The sequence below is a fragment of the Schistosoma haematobium genome, chromosome 1 (assembly GCF_000699445.3).
Source record: "Schistosoma haematobium chromosome 1, whole genome shotgun sequence".
Taxonomy (NCBI): domain Eukaryota; kingdom Metazoa; phylum Platyhelminthes; class Trematoda; order Strigeidida; family Schistosomatidae; genus Schistosoma; species Schistosoma haematobium.
This window is the reverse complement of record NC_067196.1, coordinates 81,042,092-81,061,058: the sequence shown is the minus strand read 5'-3', so window position 1 is coordinate 81,061,058 and position 18,967 is coordinate 81,042,092. Positions and strand designations below refer to the sequence as shown.

The following is an 18,967-nucleotide window of genomic DNA, read 5'->3' as shown; positions in this document are numbered from 1 at the left end:
TAATAACTACCACTTAATACCATGGATATGTTAACTGATACCTAATGACGAGGTATACGAACAAACGAGTTTCTATACTAACAGTGACCAATCAATTCATTTACATAACTTAACAGGACATCACTACTAGTAATAACTACTGACTACATCATCTTCAAAAATGAAAGTTGAGCAACTACCCATAAAATAGGAAGATTATTACCTACAATAAAGCAATAGACAACAGATAATCTTCTGAAAGCATCGTCTGTGAAGTAAGATTTTAACTAACTTAACTGGAAACTCTCCTTGGAGGTGACGCCGGACCAAGGCCCAGACTGTGGATTGAGAGTATGATTAGTAATCTCATCTTGTTAAAAGGAACCCTTTTACGTAGTTACTAACAAGAGAAAACTTTGCTCTGGGAAGACAGTATTCAGATGGGAGAGTTATCACATCACGTGATGAAAGCTGAGTCTCTGGAACCCACGAGGCCAACACATCTTCCGCAACATCACACTAAAGCACAGCGGTATAGCGTATGTATGCAAGATGTTCATGATTTTGATTAACATTCAATCAGTTTAATTAACATGAAGGTAACTGAAAGCAATGAGAATCTGGTTGTCGAGCCTCAACAGAATATAATGTCCTGATTAATCTAGTTAAAAAGGATGTGAACAGATCAGTTAGATAAAAGTGGGTAAACTTCAACAAAGCACATATGTTTTGACCAATCAATACTTTGTATGAACAAATAAACGCCTACGCCAAAAATAGTAACTTCCCTTTGATAGTAATCAAATGGTATGATTAAAATAGTAATTCAATAATCAAAATCCTAATGTACAACACCCCAATAATATTTTTGTTTGTCGGGTAAGTAATATACATATATTTGACTAGGTCTTAATGGTAGAAAAACACAGTCTACTTCACTTACAATGACCGCTTTCCATTGTACCACGATGATTCTGTAGAATGAACAGTGGAGGAAAATGTAGTGGTTGTTATAATAAAGAAGCATTGATTAAAAAAGCAACACTCAAACTGACATAAGAGCACACCGATAATTGTATAAATGTACTGTTTTATATAAAATTTAGTATTTAGTTCATAAGTGTTCACATTTCAATAATGGAGCAGTACCTTAATGTGAATAAAGTAATTAACTTTCTTCTATTATGTTACAAACTTGAACCTTAAACCATGTACTTGTTAGTTGAGTTCCCTTAATTTCAATTATTTTAATAAATCATTTTGTGGTATTCATTTACCACATACACACCGTGTTCACGCTCAAATTTTCGATAGTAATACATGCGTTTAGGCTAGCGATTCTGACCAGGTGGAGTAGAATTCGAAGTTGTGACCTACTTGATGAGAGTTAGATGCATTAACCACCAAGCTGATGATATCTAATTAAAAAAAACCCATGTTATTTTCAGTCAGTGTAATGCAATTTCCTGAGATATTTAATATTGATTAAAAATCAGAAGCACATAATTACTGTAGATTTATGAGGAGATTTTTGTTATCTATTCTCAATAGATAATTAAGTTTGACTAAAACCATTAGTATTAACTATTAAAGCTGTTTCAGACTGAAGGACGGTTTAAATTTAAAACATTTGACGGTTTAGAGCTAAATGTAAGAAGACAAATTCAATTACTTAGTTTCACTTATCTATCAACAGTTAATAAAAATTCTGAATAAGAGATCATTTAATTTTCAATTACTAGTTGTTGACAGCATATTTTGACTGATTTCAATAAAGAATTCAAAATCCAATGTTATATTCATCATGTAATGAAAGTCAAAGAATTGTGTGTGTGTGTGTGTGTGTATGTATGTATGTATCATTCATACAATAATTTCACTGACAACTGAAATTCTGTTTAACATAATTAAATATCGTTAATTCGACCACAACTCTAACCACAATTAAAATAAATGGAAAATAAAATTATTATTTGATAGTTTACTTCACAGTACTGTGAATTAATTGAAGCTAGACATGTAGATCAATTATATTTCAGCTTCATGGTCTAATAGTTAGTGATATGAACAGAGCAGCAAAGAAGCCGTGACAAACAACGGAAGCTATTTTTGGGGACGTTACTTCAAATAATTCAAAGCTCATAAAATACTAACATTTAGTTTTGTCCCTAGTTTATTCTACAAACCATAAGCTTTCGTTTGATGTGTGATTCACTGTCATACCCTATTCTGTTCCAAAGCTATTGCAATCTAAACGTAACCTTCGGTTCTACACTAATGCCCAGTTTTGGACATGATTGTATTTTTCTAATTGTTTGTGCGTTGTAGTCATGTTAGTCATCTATTTATTCATGTAACTTTTTGCACTAAACTGAATCGGAGTTGGAAATCGAGATCGGGAGTAAATCGAGTAGTGTCGTTCCAGTTGACTCGTTTTCTCTCTTTCGCTTGTCAACCGATCGGGTGATAGAATAGTTTTAGTCTCTCTACCCAAGGCAGTTAGACTCACTTCGAAATCACGCATTCCAGCTTTAACGTTAAACCAGGCCCTAATCTACATCGAGACACGTTATCTTCTGAATATTAGTGGGTAGACAGATCAAAGACGTAAAAGTTAAGCACTCGCTATCAAATCCAAAATTTCTGAGTATAATCATCGGTAGATTTTTCGATCCTGAATGCTGAGGAGTCCCAAATAAGGGTGAAGCAGTTGTTCAGTATTTCCTAGTTTATAAAATGGAGTGTCTAACTAATATATGCTAATAATGAAAATTAGAAAACTTTAACAATCTCTACAAACTCCCAATGTTAATTATTACTATTGTTTGTTTTTAGTTTGATATCGATTGTAACACTACTATGACCAATCTTATAATGAAAATAACATACCAAAACAGAATATAAAGCGTATTCACTAGAATGCAATTTTGGGCCAACAATAAACGAACTCATATCTAAACATTCAATAGGAAAATCTACATTGGTTGTTTGTTTTCTCCAATTACCATATTCATATCGAAATCTGAATTTAAAAAGAAACATTTGTAATCTTAACAGACGGACAACACAATTTTAATTACACAACTAAGAAAAAAATTATATAACAGTTAATGAATCCTTTATTCATTCATTTCAATAAAATCATTCTGATGTTAAATAGTTGATTGAAAAAAAGGAAAATAATGAATTTTTAATTATTGAGACCAAGAGAGTAAGAGTGATTCCCTTTTGAATGAAAACATCTATACATACATATATACACACACACACACTAAAATTAAGGATTAATAATAATAATAGAATTTGATATTTCTCAGATGAACATATCACGCTACTTTGTTGAAAAGGTCAAAACATGGTTCAACTAATAATTTTTTCTTGTGTTAAATGTAACTATCAGCAATATTTTATTTAATTACTTATCGGTTTAGTCAAACACACAGTACATTACTGATAATCTGATTATTTGAAGAGAGAAAAAGGTGAGATAATGAAACCACACTAATCGATATTTGATAGCACGTTATAAACAATAGTCTACAGAAAATACCATATATATTATACATTGTGAATACTGCAAAGTGAAATTGTTACTTAAATCTACATTCATGATTAGTTATCATGATCATGAAACTTGCTGGAGACGTAAATGTAGACATTTCAACACTGAACTGATAAGGTATTAGCTTTCGGTCATACATTAAGATTCTTCAACAGTTTTTTAATTTTTAAATTCCAAGGATTTTGAGTCATACAAAAACGTTATGTACGCTTTCAATTCATTTGGAATTTTTTCCCAGTAAAAGCAAACTATTTTAATCAACTACTCTCGGACTATCTAAAGACAAGTGCGAACTTCTCAAGGTGATTTTTAGAATAGCTGAAGTCCGTCCTTATACTTTAACCAACCTGTCTATTAAGATTGTTGAGCAGTATAAATGTTTCCTGTATTTGTTCTATGCTGATTAGCCTGTTTAATGGTGAACTGATAAACTGATAATCACGTTTAACCAAATAAATTTTGACTCCTAACATGAATAAATGGTTGGCCAGTTGATGATAAATTGTTCCAAGTACCATAGTTCTAGATCGATCACAATATGATGGACCAAGTCAACATTTATTGTATTCTAGACGTTTTATAAACTTCTGTGGAAATATAATCTGTTTGTCAAAATTCTTTGAGTTAAATCAATGTGAAATAGTGACAATTAATCAACCTAGTGGTTAAATATAAAACTAAAGGCACGAAGTGTTGGACTATATTTGCTTTGTATAGACTAAAATTACTACACAAAGTAGACTGGTTACAGTCGATTGAAAACCGAAAGGGTTAACCACAGATCTATAACCTTCCAAAACATGACGTTCCTGATATATATCTTTTCGAAATTTGTAATGACAAAACAAAACCAGACATTTAATATGAATGACATTTTCTGTTTACAATATTTACAACTAAATTGGTAAGTTCCTATTAGAATATGAACTACTCTATTACTATTGACTAGTAGTAACATCTAAAACATGCATTTCATCAGTCTATTTGTGATTTGTTCAACTGTTTCATTTATAGTAATGAGAATTTTAAAAAAAAACACTGAGATATAATGTTATTTAGCCGGCAGTATGAAAATAAGATGATAACTACATTCTAATTTTAGTAGAAAGTTCGAAATGTAATTAGTACAGTTTTTCAGAATTCCACAATAGAATGATTACAGTGCATCAGTTGCTTTAGTAGGAAACATATTTATTAGACTTGTAATTATTTTGAAAAAAATACTTAGTACTATAAAGTAAAGTTGAATCGTCATCATCATCCATAACAATGAATAAAACCATCAGAATAACTAACAATGGAAAAAGAAAGTCTAAACAACCTTTTTAAGTGTATAATTAAATATGTCGGTAATTTCCATAATTCTATCCATTTGGAAGCATCACGTCTTGTATTACATGTTGGACAATGCCAACGACACTGACCAACCATTTCTTCTTTTTCAAGAAATAATTTGAGACAATCCTAGAAAAATAATAAAAAATACGAATTAAAACTTAGACAAAACAACATGGATGAGTATCCAATGTTCCAGAATTAGTATGTATTGACACGAATTAGATTTAAAATGAATGATTTCAACAGCAAAATATAATAATTTTAGGAGGAATGGAATGAGTGGTGAAACTCAAGATCCATAGAAAGATAAAGAATGGATGCATCTGCATGCTTATTAGGAGCAAGTGGTTATCTATTTGTTAGACTGGAACGTCGAGAAATCCATGTAAGTGTTTTTCAGCTTGACTTAGTCTACTGACTTCAGCGTCAAGACCATCCTCTATGATTACCATTTCCAAAAGCCTTTTTTTCTGGGGGAAGTTGAAAGGTTCCTGGTAAAACTCGTCTTTTAAAACTTCGAAGTATATTCACATCAGCGAGGCATTGTTGTCCAATCTATAAGTATATATATATATATATATATATATATATATATATATATATATATATATATATATATACTATTAGTTCTGTGAGGACAAATGAACACAGAATAAACATGATAATGTAATAAAAAGATAACAGTACTAGATTACGCAATATGAATAAATAAAAAGAACGCTCTATGGAACAAAACTGAGAATAATGTTTACTAGTAGGAACCTGTTCTCGTATCCGTAAAAGATAAGCTTTCTTGTTTGGTCGCCTGCAACTGCATCTACCAAATCACCTGCTTTTATGGAGCAAGGTACATAGGCCGTACCCAACGCTTGCCTTCAACTCGCATACGAGGACATGTCCCAGTGTGGTTCTACAAGGGCGAGAGGAAAGTAGTAAGAAGTTCCATTCTTGAACACCTAGTCGACTCTAACCACCCTACTGATCCACAGGTTGATTATAAGGTTGTTTATACAAGTCGCCGAAATCTACCTCGATTTTTCGTAGTCAGCTCACTAAGACAGCAGCTCTTGCCATCCATGAGTGTGCACAAAAGAAGTACGCCTTATCATTATTGTTACCCTGACCTTAAACTATTATCACTAGTACAGTATTATAATCTTTCTATTACATCACCATGTTTATTCCTTGTTCAACTGTCCTCGCAGAAATAATACTTTAACACACGTTTTCATATATATATATATATATATATATATATATATATATATATATATATATATAGTTGGACATGATAATAAATACGTTAAAAAGAGGTCACTTCGCTGAACTTCGAGCTTTTAATGTTTAAATGGGAACTTTAATAATTGAATTCATGAGTCGATGTAAGCTAGATCACCATTGAAGCACTGAACGGTCGTTTCGTCTTAGCATGGGAATCCGCAGCAATGCTTATTCAGAGGTTAATCATCCACATGCGAGGCCGAAGGTCCTACGTTCGAATCCCGCATTCGGGGTCATGGATGCGCACTGCTGGGGTGTTCCACAGTATGACGAAATGACCGTCCAATGTTTCCAACTTTGCATTTGTGGTCTGGCTTACATCGACTCATGAATTTAATTGTTAAAATTACTATAATCTCCACAAACTGCCATTCTGATTATACATATTGTTATGTGAATAATCATGGTTTTCATATTAAAATTAAATTAACTTACTGTTAATTGACATTTATTAATTTGTTCAATGGGTAAGGATAATACCATGAAAACATCAAATGTTGTAGAAGTCACATGACAACTATTACATTTCACAGTGGAACGAAGAAGTCCCTATAAATGGAAATGATATATAGTGAATAAGTCAACATATAATCTGCGAAAAGGTTCAAAAAAGATTAGTCCCCCACAAATTTATTTCTTCACCAATCACACAATATTTAGTTAGTGAAATAATATATTTCTAGAAATGTAGACTAATGATTTAATAATAGTGACAAGAAAAATAATATTTTATATTGTAAGAATATGAATCAAGTATAAATTGGATATTTCAAGGTTGTAACATACGGTATTCAATCAATAAGGTGCAAATTCAAATGCCAATTTATCAATTTTGTTTTATGCAATTAAATAGTATCACTAGTCCTTAATATGATCGTATGATACAAAGTTGAGTACATAGATTTTTGTTTAGTTAATGAGTGACATAATTTTCTTTAATTATATAATTTCTTTTCTTTATTTAAACTGACAATTCAAAGGGGGAAAGAATGTAGAAAGCTTGATTAGTCGTATAATGGATTATATGATATCTTTATTTTAAAGTAATCTTTATTCAGTAATCAAATTAGTTGAAAAGAGTCAACAGATACAAGAGAAAACTAATACAGTTACTTTTTAATCGTTTAAAGATTCCCATCATATTAAAAGACTAATATTTGAACGAAGAATATTCTTTTCGATAAATTCTCTTCAGGTTCTAGAATTATATATCCAAGTTAATAATCCGAAAAATGACCGGGTTAAGGGTAAAGTGTATAGTTTAAAGTTTAAGTATGTTAATTTAGGATTGTCAAACAAACTAGAATCAAATTATTATTGCTGATATGACTCATATAAAATGTTAACTTAATTTAGCTTATATATTAAGTGAAAATTTAAGATCAGTGATCAGAATAATTATGGGTCAGATAAGGCGAATGAAATAATAGCGCAATTACAATGAGATCAAACGTTTCGTGGAAGACTCTATTGTGTGAAATATTAGTACGAAATAATAAGGTGGGATGAATACAGAGTGAATGAATTATGTATTAGGGAGATTAATAATGATGTTTAACCAGTATTATTATCAATAATAATAATACAGGATTTGTGAATAAAGATAACAGAAACAATAACATCTGACCGCGAAAGGTCGTCAGTACAATAGTTAAATTAGGTCAATCGATCAGTTGAGTGGAACTCGTCACTATACATCAACTTCATTGATTATGAAAAGGCATTTGACAGTGTAGATAGGAGGACGTTATGGAAACTTCTTCGACACTACGGAGTTCCTCAGACGATTGTCAATATTATCCGGAACTCATACGACGGACTACAGTGCAAAGTAGTGCATGGAGGACAGCTGACAGATGCATTCCAATTAAGGACCGGAGTCAGACAAGGCTGTTTACTCTCTCCCTTCCTCTTTCTTCTGGTGGTCGACTGGATTATGAAGACCTCGACATCTGAAGGAAAACACGGAATACAATGGACAGCTCAGAATCAATTAGACGATTTGGACTTCGCAGATCACCTAGTCCTCCTATCGCATACACATGAACAAATGCAAATAAAGACAGCCAGTGTAGTAGCAGTCTCTGCATCAGTAGACCTCAGCATACACAAAGGGAAAACCAAGGTCCTCAAATTCAAAGCAGAGAACAGCAATCCAATCACTCTTGATGGCGAAACTCTGGAAGATGTAGAATCCTTCACATACCTGGGAAGCATCATCGATGAACAAGGAGGTTCAGATGCAGACATAAAGGGGAGGATTGGCAAAGCAAGGGTCGCATTCCTACAATTGAAGAACATATGGAACTCAAAACAACTTTCAACCAATATCAAAGTGAGAATCTTCAATACGAACGTCGAGGCAGTTCTACTGTATGGAGCTGAAACTTGGAGAACTACAACAACCACAATCAAGAAAGTACAAGTATTTATAAATAGCTGTCTACGCAAGATACTCAACATCCATTGGCCGGATACCATCAGCAATAGCCTTCTGTGGGAGAGAACAAACCAACTTCCAGCTGAAGAAATTAGGAAAAGACGATGGAAATGTATAGGACATACATTACGCAAATCGTCAGACTGCATCACGAGGCAAGCCCTAACTTGGAATCCTGAAGGGAAGTGAAAAAGAGGAAGGCCAAAGAACACATTATGTCGGGAAATCGAAGCAGATATGAAAAGTATGGATAATGACTGGAAGGAGCTAGAAAGGATTGCCCAGGACAGGGTTGGATGGAGAATGCTGGTGAGTGGCCTATGCTCCTTCACGAGGAGTAACAGGCGTAAAGTAAGTAAGTAAGTAAGATAGCTAAAATTACGATTGACTAATTGGCCTTGAAGTTGGCCAGGGGAGGAGAATCGGTTGAAGATATTTCTTCTAAACGCATTTGAGTCAATTACTTTTTCTTCAAACTAATCACCAACTATCAATTTGATGATGAATGTTTTAAATATTTGTGATACATAAATAATAATGGTAGTCTTGAACACACATGCACACACGTACATAAAATAATTAAACCCAAAATGATACACACGATAGTTGAAAAACATTGAAGTTAAGGTCTAGTGGCTTAAAACACTTAACATTCCTTCATTGAGATTCAGGTTTAAACCTTGTTTATTAAAACTTGATTTTGAAAATCAAGTACTGTAATGAACGAAGAATAACAGGGTAAACCAACTAATTTATTGTTTACAAAATCTCACAGTGCCTTCGTAAAATATGTAAATCGTACATTAAGTACATCACTTGTACATTTTCTTTGAGTTGTGTTTCGTATACTTCATCATTCTTCTAATCCTCCTGTTAATCCGATTGCTTTCTGTTTTCCTTTATATTCTCTTGGTTTCAATCCTCTACTGGTAAGCATTCAACTTCTAGTTCCCATTACATACTACTTATATCTATCTGTATAAGTAGTGCACACTACGGCACAACTATTGGGTCTCATAAAATAATATATACTTCAAAGACGAATACATTGATTTAGTAAGTCAGATTGTTTTTGATTTTCTTAGAATAAACACACATGATTCAAAAAAATCTTCCATCATTGAGTAAGGGTGAATTAAAGTATAAAATCTAAACAAAAAGCAGTAAAACTATTCATAAGTAGATTTAAAGTAGTAAGTAATAAAACAATAAAATAAATAGTATTACTTGAAATGAAGAGACTATAATTGAATTATTGAGATCTTTATGTTGAATCCATGCAGCTTCTGCTTGTTCATGACTAGAAGTATATTCAACCATTGATTCATTGTGTTTAAGCTTTGTTGCATTGTTTTTTTCTGAACGAGCCTTGAAAAAAAGGTGGAAAAATGAAGACAGTACAGAAAATATATGCATTTGACAGATAGTATATTAGTTGAAACTTAATCTCGAGGGCAGTTGTCACTTTCAGGTTTCACGTATTATGAAAGAAAACCTGTTATTGAGATATCTGAAAAGGAAACTGAATTAGGAGAGGGGTCTTGACAATATACAAGGGTTACCGCAGTGTACAAGGATTAATTGAATGAGACCTATCAAACACGCTCTTGCTGTGAGTAGTTCTAGGCAAGTTAACCTTGTGTTTTAAAGGCCTCATCGTCGGTAATTGAAATCCGAGGAGTAAGGTGAGGTATGCCAGTTTTAGGGTCAATTGCTTTTAACTCTTAACTTGTGTTGTGAGGAAGCTGTATAGTTGCCTATTCTGGTTGTCTAAGGAAAAAGCATTACTCCAATCACACTTCAATACAATTGAGAGCACGACATCGCTCTTGGACCCTGGAGTTTTCCACTTTTAGTCTCACTGCTCTCTAAATAACCTGACTGGGATAGTAGGACTTAAAGAAACGAGTGTTTCAGCCACTATATCTTAATTAGATTATCAGGATATGCAAACCCGACCACCAAACAAAGGTAGCAGATGCAGTCAGAAGTAGAAAACCCTGTTAAGCTAAATTCAGGAATAGGATGATCAATGCGATAAAAACATTTCATATAAAACATAAAAAACCGAAGTTTAGGAGTAAAGTGACAGTATGATTTGGAATACAAATATTTTTACACTTTATGCTGATAGTTTATTAGTATGCAAATACCTAGTCATAAAACCAAACAACACGTAGATTTGTAAAAAAATTAATACAGTCAATTTGAGCCTCAACAACTGATTATGGATATATTTTGAAAATTACTTTTAAAAACATGTCACCTTTTCACAGAGTGATTAAACAAACAATAAAGATGAAATATACATTTTTTGCTCTTGTTAACTGTTGTAATGCTATGTAAGTTGGACACTTAGTAAGGGCGATGGGAGAGATTCTTAATGTGATACAAGATCTGATGTCATTAGATAGATAGACAGATAGATCGACAACTATTACATAAAGATATAACTATGACGAAAACCATATGCGAGTAAGAAAGATGTGATTTCGAAAGAACTTTTGTCTCATAAAATACTGTTAAAGTCAATAAACACTACATTATGTATAGTATGTTACATATCAAAGTACCCAAAAGGGATAGAACTTGCTGTACAGTCGTTAAATTGTATGTTCAGGTTGAACGGACTGCTTCGTTTTATATAATCTGTAACTCTACACAATAAGTATAATGCAGGTTGATAGATAAATATTTACAAATTTCTTGAATTACACCACATATTATGAATATAGTCTATAATTTTATACTTACTAAGGTTTGTCGATTTTGATTGAATGAGAAATCGATTCACCAGTCATTAATCTAAGTTATTTTTTCATGCTAGTTAATTTGTCGGACTTTATTGTTTGATGACAATTAGAGCCACGTGAGAACGACTAGTCATAAATAATATAAGATCTGACATGAATGTATGTCATTTACATTTTCCATACTTTACACCAGTGAAGAGAAAGAAGATATTTACAAGATATGAGGTCTAGAAGGGGGATTAGAATGGTCGGGTCTTGTTAGATTCAATATTTTACTACATTATCTCACTTAAGATCTAGACAGGTTCTCATATGTTAATAACACGATTGACGTTATTTCTATCATTAACAGTAATTGCAGGAAACTTGATAGTCTCACTTGCTGCTCTTAATTCACAAAGTTCGGAGATTTTGTTTTAATATGAAAATTAACAATAATTAAAAGAAAATAAAATGATCCACACTCACTTCATTAAGATCTTCATGTAGGCCATCCAATAAAAAGAGTAGAAATTCTAAACTATCTTGTTGATCATTACTAGAGAATTTAGATTGATGTTTTGCAACAGCCGACTAAGATGATAACGAGAATAAAAAAATATGTAATTTACATTTTCAATTCAAATCGATTAAAAAGAAAATAAATGAAACATAATTATTGTTTTCAGTTTATGGTATGATGAAGAGGAAATTATGAGTTTAGAAAATTAGCCCCTCTGGGGCTACTGCTGGTCCCAAACCCGGATAAAAGGAAGAGGGTGGGGTATAGGTTTAGCGACCCCATCCCGTAGAAAACTAACTAGCTAAAAAAACGCTAACCAGAAAAAATATGACAATTGTCGAGACAGTCTGTGACCAGTTCTCATTAAAATATAAGCTTCAGAGAAGTTTATTTATAAAGAGTGGATTGATCTTTGCTCTATTAAGAGTTAAGTATGTGGTTGATACTTTTTAACCTTATGACTATTGGTCAGTTAAACTCAATCAAGATTGAATCAAAATAAAACTGCATATCTATGCAGTAAAAAACTCATGAAAACAATGTATATTTTTCTATGGTGACTTTTCCCTTTTTGTTTGATAAATCCTTGCCTTATTGAGTTATGTTTATCAACAACACAACTATAGACCACAGAATATGGAAGATCATCGGAAAGTAAAAATGTTTATATTCTGTATAGTTAACGTTTAATAAACGAAAGTCATAGTCCCAAACATTTATCTAGAGCATATTTAGATTTACTATGATAGTAGGTTGAAAGTGTCAAATACCGAGTATACATCAGTTTAATATGTGCAGTTAGATTTACACTTGCACAACAGTCTTTTATGCGACAATCATGGTTGGTTTGGAAGTATTGTTGCGGCTTGGTAACAAAACTAAGCTAATAGTAATGGAACCAGTTTTTTGCTGTGTGTATAATTGGAAGTATACTATGTATATCATCTTGGATAATAAACATCAATATGTTAGATATGATTTAAAAAAGCTTTGACTAGTAACACATAACCATTCACTGGATGAGCGACTTCAGCAAATACAATTAACTGTAATGAAATATTACTAGATAATTTACCACAGAACTGATGTGTTTTGATTTTCTGTTTCAATAAGTTTTTTAATTAATATCCAACGTATTCACAGGCCAATTACATCCGGAGTGATTATCACACTATTTTAGACGTATCCACACTACAAAGGTACTTGTAGTATTTACCTAATCTTCATTAAATAAATATGAGCCTTTGGTATCTTATTTAAAGACATTAAATTTCAAAAGCATACTATATTTTATCTGCATAAATAGTTATTATATAGAAATTATTCAACCTGAAATCGCTCCTGTTATTATCATAATCAGCGTACAAAACAAACGACATTGACTTCAATTTTATCAAGGTACCATTCAACGTTTTTTTTCGCAATTAGACAAGAAAAAGCAACACAACACACACACTACCGATAATAATAATAATAATAATAATAATAATAATAATAATAATAATAATAATATGCTACTGAATAAAATTTAGATAAATGTTAAACAAACTTTAGATATGTTCATATAAAGAAAATAAAAACAATGGTTTGTATATTTTACAAAGATGACTACTTTCTAATATGAACTTGGAAAGAAAATAATTTTATTGAGAAAATGATCTTATTGAAAAATTTGTTCTAAAACATTAAACTGAATAAATTACAACAACAGTAAAGTTTAAAATAGTTCATTTTTTAAATGATATTTTATATTAGTTTGTAAGAAATTAACATTTTAAACTGTTGGCTGATAAAGATGAAGAGTTACTCTATACTACAAATTTTGAATTATACTGCGATATGATCTGAATCTACCCCTATCGAAATGCTCTCACATGGCCACGCATATATAGCCTCTGCCAGGGAAGTCCTATTCACTGCCTTTTCGTGGCGAGGGTGTTGTTTACGGAACTGAGAGGACGAAAAGCGAATGTCCGGCGCTTTAAACGGGTTGGTGAACACGGAGAGTCCACTTAGGGGAGTTGGAAAAACCTGATTCCAAACCAACGGTGCACATGGGCTTCAGGAACCTGAAGGAACAAATGGAGTATGAACCAATTGTTGGTCACCGGCTACCATGAGACTGCATATCCTTACGTTGTTCCATTGCCTTGTGGATCAGACCTTTAGGTCAAATGCTCCGGGTGTGGCCCCCTAAGAAAACCACCTGCTTCGGTTTGAGCACCCGGGCAGTATCACAGCCCTCACACAAATCAAATGAGCTTTGTGCTGCGCATATGTTTCTGGTGTCCCCTTGTACCAGTATTCATGTGTTCAAATAAATAAATAAATGATCTGAATCACTCAATATTAGGTGATTTCTTATGATGTTAAATTAGACAAAGTAAATTATTGAATCATTTCTTTTGTTGTAATCACAAGGTGATTAAAAATATATACAAATTGTTGTGGTCTTATCAGATAACAATTTTAAATATAGATCAGTTATCTTTTGTGTACTTGGTTCTCAACTAACTAACAGAATACAGGTTTGATTTCGACTGGGCGAGTTGGGTAGTAAGTATAACTAGGCATAATAGAAATTGGGGCTTGAAACTTAGTAAACCTACACTTGTTGAACGAGTTACAAAATCGTTAATTTTTTGCTATTTAATGGTTTTAAAACTTGAATAATTGGTCAAAATTATGGAACGCTTGTAAGTACGCAAATATATACTTGTAAGTAATGAATGAAAATCGTAAATTGTTTAAAGCAACTACCGATATTCATCAACATTAGTCATTTGTAAAATTTACGAATACTCAGTCACTTCCAAAATTGACATGTACTGGTGATTTAAAGAAAAATCTACATATAAACAGACGATAATATAACATCACCTTATGAAGTCATTGACTATTGAAATGTTAGCAGCGGTATACTTTCATTACCATCCTATACACTGTGATCATAGAATTATTCCACACTTATAATAACTTGATTATATTCATTCCATTCGACAAATGTATTCTACATTTGATGCTCTCCTACGAGTGATATTATTATTACTATTACTATTATTAGGACTTCTTTGATTCTTATATCACCTTGATGTCGTTGTGGTGGTTTGAATTATTTACGACTTCCTGAATAATTTAGTGATTCGAACAGATGAAAATATAGTAATCTGTTTAAATTAAATTAAATGTTTGAATGTCTAGACGGGACATAGCATTTCTGAATAATTAACATTATCAAAATAAAATAAAAATCTTTTTTCAAGTTTGCATGTTAGTACAAATATTTGAAAAAAAATTTAATGTTCAACTCTGAATCCTTTCAAATTTTATGGAAAATAATTGGATAGGACTGTTCTCTGGGATTATCTATTGAAGAAGGGTGTGCCTGAGAAGTTTACTAACATCCTAAAAGCCCTATATACAAACACCTCGGGTAGAGTGAGGGCATACAACCACCTCTCTCCATTGTCCCATTCAAGCAGTGGGGTTAGACAGAATTGCCCAATCTCAACATTCCTCTTCAACCTTGCCATCGATAACATTCTGGAAACAGCTCTGATGGATGTAAGTAATGGCGGTGTGGATCTGTTGCCTGGAGAAAGACTTCTCGACCTTGAATATGCGATGGTATTGTCTTACTGTGCGATAATGCCCAAGCCATACAATCCACACTTAATCAGTTGGCAATCAGTGTCCGTAGGTATGGTATGAGCTTTGCACCTTCGAAGTGCAAAGTACTTCTACAAGACTGGCAGGACTGTAATCCTCTACTCACCCTGGATGGTGAGCAGATAGAAGTAGTCGAGAAGTTCGTGTATCTAGGTAGCTGCACAGGTGCTGGTGGTGGCGTGAGTGATGAGACCAATGCACGTATGGTGAAAGCCAGAGCGGCTTATGCCAATCTGGACCATCTTTGGCGTCTTCATAATGTCAGTCTGGTTGTAAAAGGTCGGATCTACAACGCGTCGGTGAGAGCAGTTCCGCTCTATGCTTGTGAAACCTGGCCTCTCCGAGTTGAGGACGTTAAACGACTCTCTGTATTCGATCATCGTTGTCTCCGAAGGATTGCTGACATCCAGTGGTAACACCATGTTACTAATGCAGAGGTTCGGCTGACTTCTGTTGGTCCTTCACAACTCCCTGGTTGGGGTCCGAGAGATGGTGCAACACAGTGGCTAGAGACGTTACCAGATCTGGCTCAGAATAGGAGCCAATGGTGATCCTGCTGTAACCTTCTTTTACTTTCTTCACAAATAAAATTGTTTGTTTCTTCCTTAACTGAAAGAATTCTTCTGGTTGTACCCTTCCGTTTCCCCCATTATTACTATTATTATTCTCATTACACTACTATACACTAAGCTGTGTTCGCTATTGTTACTTTTTTCTTATACGCACCTTGCTTTCTTTTCCTATTCACATTCTCATTGTTTTGTGTGGCGCACATATATCTGGTGCCCCCTTGCACCAATATTTATGTCTTCAAATAACAATACAAATAAATTATGGAAATAAAGTCAGATGGCATGCATCATCTATAATTCGACGTGAGGTTTTATATATTTTTCACAGAGTCAATTTATCATTCAGAACCTTAATAAAATCTTTAACAGAAGCCTGATCGATACTTCAATTGGCATGTTTTATTTATCTACATATTCGTTTAACTTATGAATATTTGACAAATATATCCTCAATTATTTTTTTTATCTTCAAACGTTTCCTATTAATATTCAACATAAAATATCTGACCAATGAGTTTCATTTTGACTGCCTCCCATTTCTTCAGAGAACAGACGAGAAAGAAAGTATGTCATCCACTGTTGTGGCAGTTTTGCAATATTCTTATAGTGGTTAAGAATTTTAACCAGGTCTCTGAATCTTTATAATTAACCAGTCGTATTTAAGAATCTCGCTTCCCCTATCCTAGTTTAAGCATTTTACTCAATACTACCATTCTACTGAAACTCGACTACTCAGATATGTACTCTATATCGAATCAAAATAATAATTAATCTAAGGAATATCATTAAATAGTATATTAGACCAATTAATTAACTCTTATTTAACGTTGGTTGAATTAAAAACAATTATTTTCGCTACTCACTATTACGGTCGAACTAAGATCACTAAAACGCCAAAGATAGATCACACTGACATAACACTCACTGTCTTTCATTATATTTAGATCCATCTCACCACTCACGCCACGACCAACACTTACACAACCACTCAAACACACGAACTGTTCGACTAATTCTAACTGCTCACTATCAACAGTGAGTGTAGCCATAGGCTCTTGTCAGTCTTATAAGAGTACTGTGCATTTACAAGCTGAGAAACACATGCCATGCCTAAGGACATTTATAATCAACTGTCTATGTTCGATTTGTTTAGCTTGTGTGTAAACGTACAGTAAACAAATATCACTCGCATACTCAAGGTCGAGAGGTTTTTCTCCAGGTAACAGATCCATACCACCATCACCTATATCCATCAGAACTGTTTCCAGTACGTCATCGATGGCAAAGGGGAAGAGAAATGGTGGGGTTAGGCAACACCACCTAACCACATTGCTCGAAAGGAACAGTGGATAGAGGTGGTCGTATGCCCTCATTCCGTTTGAGGCGTCTGTGTATAGGGCTATGCCAATTCGTCAGTAAACTTCTCAGGCACACTCTTCTTCAAAAGACAGACCCAGAAAACAATCCTGTTCAACTTAATCGACGGCGGTTCTGATTTCAAGAAATGCTAGGATTGTTGGATTTTAATAAGTATGACGGCGTTCTAACATTTAGCATAGGATCATAATACGATCAGTACATCCTCGACCAGAATGACAACCAGCCTCCCTAGCGAGTTAATCTTTCTCGAGTTTTGAACAATCTTCGAAGTATGACGGAAACCAATATTCCGAAATCCAAGACGTTGGTACATGTTATTGATTTGCGTCTCGTCATCTTCACAGATTGTTTTACACCAGGCCGCTCTCTTCCAGTGATTTGGATGAATTGGAAGAGTTTTCAGTTGTTACCAGATGCAGCTGATGTTCCTAACTCATCAGACCTCTCGGTCTTTATGTAAACTTTGCACAATTTCATTAAGTAATAATCTTCGTTCGTGGTCAAACTTGCGGTCACCCGTAATAGACCAACGTGCTTCAATGAGTAGTAAGGACATTGTACTAATCTAGTGCTATAATTGTGATTAAATTTCCAAGTGTTTAACTTTTCACTAACTCTTCTCGGTTTTATTACTTTTCTTTTTGTTTGCCAATCAAAATGTGGAAACTTGGGATGTACAACTATGTCTAGTCTTACACTGTTTTCAAGTGACTATTGGTGAGATTCACATCCATACTTGAATGATGACATTAATCGATCAACAACAAAAAGTAAGAGGAAATAGTCTAACTACTCTATGACTAAATGTGAACGGATCCTTGCTAGTTATTATTATTTTAAACAAACAAAAAAGTGTATGAAAAGAAAACTACCTACAATAAGCAAATAGACATAGAATACATTAGATAATAAACAATTTTTTTACTTACCCTAAATTTATACAATTCAGCATCCTGATTAGGTTGGTTATACAACGCTGAGAGTAGCATTTCAAAATGTTTTACAATTTCACCACCATAACCAAGACGATTTGACACGACAGCTTGACGTTCATGAAAACCATCCAGAAAGTAATGAACTAATGCTCTAGTATGAGACAGACTTTGTACTACAGAATTTATATAACACGTATTCCCTAGATTACGTAAACCATTAGTACGTGTTTGGTGAATAGCTAAAATGAATAATATATACATAAATCGACATATAACATAGGATATATAAATTGAAGAAAGGTTTTAGTAATTAAATAACTTGGAAAAAAATTATGAAATGTTATTATTAAAAATCCCCGGAATAGTGTTTTTTATGATTGATGAAAAGAAATTAGTGTACACACCATTTCACTTTGACGGGTGAAAATCTCAGCACTAATTACTTAAACACCAAGATATGAATGACTGTATTTTCGTTAGTTATGACAGTGGATCGTAAAGTACCACAAATTAGTATTTAAAAATCATTATTGTATTTTTAACTATACATTTAATG

The 18,967-nt window shown here is 33.2% G+C and overlaps 1 protein-coding gene across 2 annotated transcripts in view; it reads right to left on the bottom strand.

Annotated features, from left to right (window-relative positions):
• Positions 1-18,967, bottom strand: part of USP8_1 (Ubiquitin carboxyl-terminal hydrolase 8) — a 55,991-nt gene that overhangs the window by 4,780 nt on the left and 32,244 nt on the right. The window contains exons 12-18 of one of the 2 annotated variants that reach the window (XM_051209819.1): positions 18,406-18,650; positions 11,822-11,926; positions 9,828-9,968; positions 6,596-6,709; positions 4,863-5,005; positions 2,869-3,001; positions 923-953 (exon numbers count right to left, since the gene is read on the bottom strand). In XM_051209819.1, the coding sequence (XP_051075281.1) occupies positions 923-953; positions 2,869-3,001; positions 4,863-5,005; positions 6,596-6,709; positions 9,828-9,968; positions 11,822-11,926; positions 18,406-18,650 (912 nt within the window). Of the gene's footprint in view, positions 1-202; positions 954-2,868; positions 3,002-4,862; positions 5,006-6,595; positions 6,710-9,827; positions 9,969-11,821; positions 11,927-14,735; positions 18,651-18,967 lie in introns of both variants that reach the window. The other variant, XM_051209820.1, reaches the window with a different exon arrangement.